General features: G+C 46.5%; 1 protein-coding gene across 1 annotated transcript; it reads left to right on the top strand.

Moving 5' to 3' along the window:
• Positions 1 to 282: 282 nt before the first annotated feature.
• On the top strand, positions 283 to 4,381 carry LOC311360222 (serine/threonine-protein kinase Sgk2-like). Its single transcript, XM_084480309.1, has 4 exons — positions 283 to 399; positions 967 to 1,122; positions 1,530 to 1,619; positions 2,309 to 4,381. The coding sequence occupies exons 1-4, from the start codon at positions 385 to 387 to the stop codon at positions 2,462 to 2,464; spliced, it is 417 nt and encodes a 138-aa protein (XP_084336435.1). The 5' UTR covers positions 283 to 384; the 3' UTR covers positions 2,465 to 4,381.
• The last annotated feature ends 3,893 nt before the right edge of the window (positions 4,382 to 8,274 follow it).

The raw sequence follows: 8,274 nt of genomic DNA, 5'->3' as shown, positions 1-8,274 counted from the left end.
TTTTTAAAGTGAGTTTGCCTCCTATCCAAAACGGTAGGTACAGGTGGGCTACCTGTACGTATTCTTGAGCAAGATGCCCCCTTACCCCTACCGGCTTCTCAATGAACCGTTCCTGAAGCCACTGTAACTTTATAGTATCTCAAACTAAAATACACACATCGACCCGTGAACAGGTCGCTGAAGAACTGAAGAACTCCCCTGTTGTGATGTGTTTGGTGGGCATGGCCGCTGGTTGTTGACCCCCTGGTGGTGATGCTGTTCTCTCTCTCCGTGTCTCCCCCATGCGTCCCTGGGGCCCAGTAGTACCTGGCCCCGGAGGTGCTGCGCAAACAGCCGTACGACCGCACCGTGGACTGGTGGTGCCTGGGCGCCGTGCTCTACGAGATGATCTACAGCCTGGTGGGTCCGCGCGGTGTGAACACTGGTGACGTGTGATCGCCGTGATGTATCGGAAAACGTAAAAAAAAACGTGGTTCCCCCCCCCGGGTAGAGTGTGTGCCATTAAGGCCTGGTGCTCAATCACAGCGACCGGGGTTTGAGTTCCTGCCCCCACCGTTGCTGCATGTCCTCCCCCCCCTCTCTCCCATACCTTCCTGTCTTACTCTACAATGAAGAGGATAAAACCTTCAAAAATATTAATCTTAAAGGGGACGTGTTATACCACCAGGTGTGAGTGTGATTAGGCCGTTACAAGCCGTTTTGAAAATCGGCCTCTTCTGACGTCACAAGTGGGCGTGTCCACCTAGATGTGTGCTGTGATAGATCAGTCTACCAGAGCCTACCCCTGTGAGACCGTAGCAAACTTTGCTCCTCTATCCGTCACACATCTAGGTGGACACACGGCCACTTGTGATGTCACAAGAGGCCGATTTTCAAAACGGCTTGTAACGGCTACCGACATGTACCCTTAAGGAAAAACACTTCTGACATAGTCCCCCCCCCCCCGCCCCCTCCTCCTCCCCATAGCCTCCGTTCTACAGCCGCGACATAGCGGAGATGTACGACGGCATCCTGCACAAGCCCCTCCCCCTGCGGCCGGGGAAGTCGGACGCGGTGTGCGCGCTGCTCACCGGCCTGCTGCAGAAGGACCAGAACCGCCGCCTGGGCGCCATCGCTGACTTTGTGAGTGGCGAGTGGCGAGTCGGAAAAGGGGCGTGGCCTGTTCCATGACGGAGGACCACCTCTGGAGATGCTGCAGCTTTAACGGGCGCTCCTGTAGTGCTGCTTTAAGTTTGATGCTGCTGGACCATCACTATAACCAATTTCGATAGTGCAGCTTTAACCCTGTGACCCAGCATGGTGTTTGTTCTTGTCCGTGGAGCTAGAATGTTAGTTACAGAGGTACATCGGATGAGTTTCCCTTCATTATTCCATGCTTTTTAATTATTATGTTTCACCCAAGTGTCTATAGGTAGCATATTCTCACTATGAATCCTTTAAGATCGGCACTACAAATAATAACATACATTATGCTCTGCGTTGGTGGATTGATATTTGTATATATTGATTCTTTTTTTGTCTTGGTACAGTTGGAGATAAAGAATCACGTCTTTTTCTCGCCGATCAACTGGGACGACCTGTACCACAAGAGGATCACCCCCCCGTACAACCCCAACGTGGTGAGTGGTCTCCCCCGCCTCTCATGGGACACATTTCATCGCTTGGTTTTATCGTCAAGTCTGGATGCAGCTGAAGTTAAAGCCCTAAGGGTCAGGTCTCTCAAAACGTCAGCCAATAGGACGGGCTTGTGTCTGTCTGTTGGTACTGTATATGTAGTCTGTCCTCGTAAATGGAAGTCGATTTTAACTCTTTTTAACCCTTACTCGCTTGTAATATAAATAATAAAATAATATCTGCCACTTGTACCAAAGTGGTACCAAAGTGGTACCAAAAGTGCCCGGGTTAAAATATATCAACATATATCAGAAACAATAATAATAATTATATATATATATATATATATATATATATATATATATATATATATATATAAGTATAATAATAATTGATGCTTTACACTTTATAATTTATCATTTCTATTGTTTATACCGTCTGTTTTGTTTCCCCTGTTTATTGTTGGTAGCTTAGCATTTACCTTAGCGTCTATTTCTGTTTTCATCAGTACTTTGTATTTTTATAGTATTGTATTTTATCCTGTGTTTTCCACTGCTGCTGGGCTGTTGCAACAAACTCATTTCTCCTACAGGGGGGGATTAATAAAGTTGTATCTAATCTAATGTAATCTAAACGAAAAAAAACCAAAAACAAATCAAAACTGTTTTTGTGTTTCATCTCCGGAACCTTCCAGAAAGGCCCGGCGGACACCCAGCACATCGACCCCGAGTTCACCAGAGAGATGGTCCCCAGCTCGGTGAGCAGGACCCCGGAGCTCAACGCCAGCACCAGCTCCACCAACGCCTTCAACGGCTTCTCCTTCGTCTCCAACGAGGACAGCTTCCTGTGAGGTAGCAGTCACTTCCTGTAACGCAAGAGGACGTCACATGACCGCGCATTTAGTCAGCGTATCGATGAGTGTGTGAATGCTGTAATTGTAATAAGGGTGCTCCCGTTCAGACTGCATTCAAACTACTGGCGCTGGGACGATCCATTGAAGGGTTAAAACACGCAGAGATGGTGGGGATTAAAGGGTGTTGTGTTGTGGTTAAAGTCTGCCATGGATCTGGGTAAAAGCATCTTAACTAGATTTGTTATTAGAAGATTAGATTAGAAGACTTTTGAAGGTAATTGGGTCACAGTTTATAATAGTGTTCAGTCGTGAGCCATTTATAAAACAAATCATCAACAAAACATAAACATGCAAGCCTTTAGTTAATGATTAGCTTATCATTAACAAAATATTCATATACATTTGTAGAGGATTAATACGTGCTACGTTAAAGGGTCCCTATTTTCCCACCAGGTGTGAAGTTGATGGTCATTACAAGTCGTAGTAGTCTTAGTAGATTTGAAGGTGCCATGGCATGCGTGTGGTGTGATTAGCCGTTACAAGCCGTTTTGGAAATGTGCCCCTTATGGCCTCATAAGGGGCAGAAAGTGGGAGTGTCCACCTAGCTGTGTGCCGGATAGATAGTCTACCAGCCTACCCAGTGGACTGTAGCAAACGTTGCCCATCTATCCGTCACACATCTAGGTGGACACGCACACCTGTGATGTCTTAAGGGGCTGATTTCCAAAACGGCTTGTAATCACACTAATCACACCACACCTGGTGGCATGTCATGGCGCCTTTAAAATCAACCCTCTAGTGACATCACCAGTGAGATGTCTGGTGGATCAGCGACCAGCAGTAGGAGCGGTCTACTGGATAGTTGATGACAGCACTTATTACTCATCTGCAAACGTATATTAATGTTTTGTTAATGACATCTTCATCATTAACTAAAGGCCTATGAATGGCATACTACTGAAAGTTGTTATAAAGTGTTGCCAGTGATAATTCTAGTAGTTATTCTGCTCACTCGATAAATTCATTAAAAAAATCATGGATTGGATTCCTTGCTAGTTGTAATCTTTAAAATAGTTAACAATGACTTTGGCATACTTTTTCACGACACAAACTGTGCAGAAAACGGTGCTGTTGTAAATACTGGAAGTGTAATGTGACAAGAACCAAGTGCCTTTTCCACCGTGGAATTGTCCCTGAAAATGTTAGCCTTGTATAACCCGATTATACCGTGGATTGAATGTGTTTGGCTTAGTTGACAATGGACCTTAAAAAATGAAATCACTTGCAGATTGAACCTGAGCCAACTTGTTTTCTTATTTTATGAACTAATGCCAACGTCATCACCCAAGGCCTATGCTGCAGTGCCATCTGAGATACTATTACATTCTGGTGACGACCAGGAGACGGGTGGGGATACCAGTCACTCCGGCGTGACTGAAAACCATTATGCACTTCTCAGGGCTACTTCGGTTTTCAGACCATGTGGAGAGAAACGGTTCCAACCAGGGGGTTCTGCCTTGTGAATGAAAGTGTGTCTCACACAGCAAATCCAACGGCATTCCAGTGATAGAGACACCACAAACAGTAGGATTGTAGAGACACACACTACGTGATCGGCGGGCTGTGTGTTGTGGGCTCAACAACTCGAGATGGTTTAGTGTGATGCTACGTGAATGCGCGGCCGGACTCGTCGTCGTGCCGCTGTTGAGTGTTCGTGCCGAGGCAGTGTTGGCAGTAAACAGAGGAGGAGGGAGGAGGAAGGTCACAGCCAGCAGCACCAGGGTCACAGATGACCGGGCGCTGCTGAGGCAGACGTCTTGTGTTGCAGTGTTTCCGTGTGCGTCTGTGTTTGTGTGTGTGTACAGAGAGAGAGAGAGAGAGAGAACCGGTCAATAAAGTCGTTTTCAAAACATGCACATGTTTCGTTTTAATGGGTTGTTAATGGAAACAAGAAGTTGCGTACGTGTTGTGATTCGTCTCGTAATGACCTGTCATGGAACCTGAACCTGTACGCTGAGCCTCCCTTAAGACCAACAGCTGGACGTAATGTCTGGAGTCAAGATGTTGGATGATTGATGTTAGGATACTAATAATATCTATTCATGACTAAATGTGGTATTAAGGTCGTATCGTACTATCGTACCACCGCTTGCGTTAGAAACCTAGTCAAGGTCTAATACGGGTGAGTGTATTTGTCTGTGTGTGTGCGTGTGTGCGCGCGTGTCCGCGTGCGCGTGCATGTGTGTGTGTGTGTGTGTGTCTGTGTTTGTTTTTATCTGAGTGAATGAAAACAGTGATGTATTCAGCCATGAACAGTCAACAGAAGAAACATTTGGGAACTGCACGTATCCAGCCGAGCGATTTTAAACACAAACTCAACTAGAGTGAAAAAACTAAACTGTTTACTAAACTGTGAACAGTTCTCAAGGACTACTTTTTTTTCAGATTTACAGCACAAGCAAATCGGTGCATTTAGACAACAGTTTAAAATACTTAGAATTGGACCTTCAGGTCATAAAAAGCAATTAAGTTAGTGTTTATGTTTGGGGTACCTGCATATGTGCACATACATGCTGCTCGTGTGTGTGTGTGTGTGTGTGTGCGCATGTGCCTGTTAAAACAGCATCTACTTCCACATAGAATCAGCAGGACCAGGACGACGGTGAAGAACAGCCATAACATCAGGCCCTGTGGTGCGGGGCCCCTGGGCTTGGCCCCGTACTACACACTGACGGTGGTCCTCAGGTCACAGTAGCTAGGGGCCAAAGCCCGAGAGAGAATCACCGGGTCATCTGGTACCCCCTTTTCCACCAACGCAAACCCAGTGCTGGTGCTGGTGCTGGGCTCGTGCTTGTGCTGGTTCAGTGCTGGTTGTGCACACGCAGGATTTTCCACAGACTTCAGGGCTAGAGTAGAGCCAGTTTCAACGAATCAGAGCATACGACCCCGTTGCCCTAGCAACGCGTCAGGACGTAGAAATGAACGCAAAATTAATTAGCGTATAAAAATAAGATTACGCTAACCCAATACTAGTCGTAACTGGTTCTTGTTTCTGGGCCAGCGCGTGGAGTCGGTGCTGAGTTGGAACCTGTTGGCCCGGAGCCAGGATTATTTTGTGTGGGAAAGCCAGGAACAGGTTGGAGATTGGCCCTGGCTCCGGGACCAGCCCCTGGAACCGCGTCGGTGGAAAAAGGGGTATCAGAGGAACGGTCCAGGGTAACGGTGTGAGGAGAGGAAGAACACGACTTAAGTTGGAACCGTAAAGAAGTAAGCAGCTATACCTTCACACACGCCCCGCCTGCAGCCAGGGTACACCGACCCGGACGACCTGGAAGAGGTCGGTGCCACTGGATTCGTAGAAGGTGAGGCTGTTGGACCGCTGGGAGTTGAGGACCTGGTAGGGGACTGAGGGCTTGGACAGTGGCGGGTCGTCAGAGCCGCAGACAGCTCTTGTAGTTCTGGAGGAGGCCGGGGACAGAGAATCACAACAACAACAACAACAACAGCAGCAGAGGGTACGTCAGTATACATGAGGTCTACGTGATCTCCGGGAACACGCTCTGCTGTAGATCACAATGTAATGGCCCTCAGTACTCTGGATCTTTTTATGTATGTATCCTTTATTTAAACTGATGTCTGAATTGGGATGGAGATCTCTTGTTCAAAAGCGACCGGTGTAGTTTAATTTGACCAGACAAGCACACCGGTCAGTACATATTACAGTATTACAGTGTTACAAAACCTGATTCAAACGTGGTGCGTGGAATAGTTCTGGGAACCAATAGGAGTTAATGTGACTAAAGGTCAAGGGAGAAGTTGTACAATCGGTCCACAGAGATAGGGCAGACCTCGAGGCTTTGTCCTCTGTAATTAGAGACCAGGGGAGGGATAATCAAATCAAAATATGGTCATCAACTCCCCTGTGAAGGAGCACACTGAACATTATTCACAATGTAATAATATCCTCCCACCTATTAATAGCGAACAGTTATTCTCCTTGTGTTTCAATTCAGTTCAACTGATTATAGGATCACACAGAGAATAAAAAAACACGGCAGGGGGCTTGGCCCGGGTGATAGGCCCACTGGAACGGGTAGAACGCAGCGCCACGTGGAGAAGAGTGCACGGTCAAAGTCCTTACGGAGTGGATTGTGTTTCATGACGTTCGCATTCTGTCATATTGGTTATGCATGCACATTCATGCTCTGCAAAAATAATGTTTTCTATTTTTACCCTGAAAATGAAAATATCCCAAAAAAGTGTGTGTGTGTGTGTGTGTATGTGTGTGTGTGTGTGTGTGTGTGTGTGTGTGTGTATGTGTGTGTGTGTGTGTGTGTGTGCGAGGGAGTGTAGAAAGAGTGTGTGTATCTATCTATCTATCTCATCAAAATGAATAATCAAAAAACACAAAGAAAGTTAGGATGAACACTAACCCTAACAACAACATTGACAGATTACGCGTCAGTGAGGCAAACCGACGCACAGTTCCAGCTGCGGCCGCCAGGGGGTGTCATGGTAGACAAGCAGGGGGCAGTAGCGGTCCACGATGCTGTCGTTGAGGCGGTGGTCTGCGGTGGCAGGGCCGCTATTGAACAGCCCTCGTTGGGTCAGAAACGGGACTGAGATATGGGGGGGATGAGGTCGTATGAATGCTGCTTCCATGGATAATACACGTGAGGAGGTGGAGAACAGAACCATCGAGGGGATGCATCTCCGTTTGCCAACCTGGGGATAGTGTAGCTGTAGTTGTCATTTTCTGGGTCAAAACACCATGAGAGCATGTGGTCACCGTTATGTAACACACATTATATATTATATATATGATTATATGATATATATATTTATTTATTTATTTATTATATGGGCCTATATATATTCACACGCACACAGTTTACCTCAACAGCAGAAGACAAAATAAATACAAGTGAGAGGGTTTTAACCTCCATGTCCGTTCATATAGATGTGCAAAGTTATACCTTAAAAAACACTGCTGGATTGTTCCCTGCGCCCCTTTAAATGTCTAGCAAATGTTATTTAAAGTCCTTTGAATACCCATAAAAATATGTATATAAATATGTTGATGCGTACATCCAGCTAATTATCACAACAGATAGACAGTTTGGACCGTGTATTATTTTAGTTCATACATTAAATATGTGAAATAAATAAATTAAACGACCGTTAAACCCGTTGGCCAATTTTCCAACAGGAAAACTATCCCAGAGAAGGTTTTGCTAGGCGGAGAGAGGATCCCCAATTGTGGCGTTATCCCGGTCTACCACAACGCAACTTCCGGTTTATTACTTCCTATGAGCAGGGTACGCCAGTCAAGAGTCCCCGGAGCGAGAAGAATAAGAACTTGACATATAACAACAACGACAAGAAAAATACACATGGAGTTTTGACGAGACATCTGACAAAGCATTATCCGAAACATGTACAAGAACCAGAAGCCTCGGAAGTCCGTCCCTCTCGCCTCTCGCCGCTGAACCCGTGTAACTGAAAATTCCCGCTCTCTGATGCTGCGTTGCAGGGACACTTTTTAGCCCGTAAATTACGAGCTGCAACTGGGAGTACATCGATCTGGTTAAGAGTTCACGGGTAGTTGGGTGGCGGGTTTGACTGCCGTTCCAGGGCACTTTCACGGGCAGAAGGTTGTGGAAACACGGGTGACGGGTTTCCTGGAACGCACCATTAACGCCTGGGATTGGTGAACGGCGTTGAGCTTCTGCAGCCCGTACCGCTCTTGAACGCGCCCCGCTTCTCCCCATGTCCCGGGAAAAGCGTTGGTAGGACCGGAGCGCCAC

The sequence above is a fragment of the Micromesistius poutassou genome, assembly GCF_964030765.1.
Source record: "Micromesistius poutassou genome assembly, chromosome: 15".
Taxonomy (NCBI): Eukaryota; Metazoa; Chordata; class Actinopteri; order Gadiformes; family Gadidae; genus Micromesistius; species Micromesistius poutassou.
Note: the sequence above shows the minus strand (reverse complement) of the source record. Positions and strands in the feature narration are given on the sequence as shown.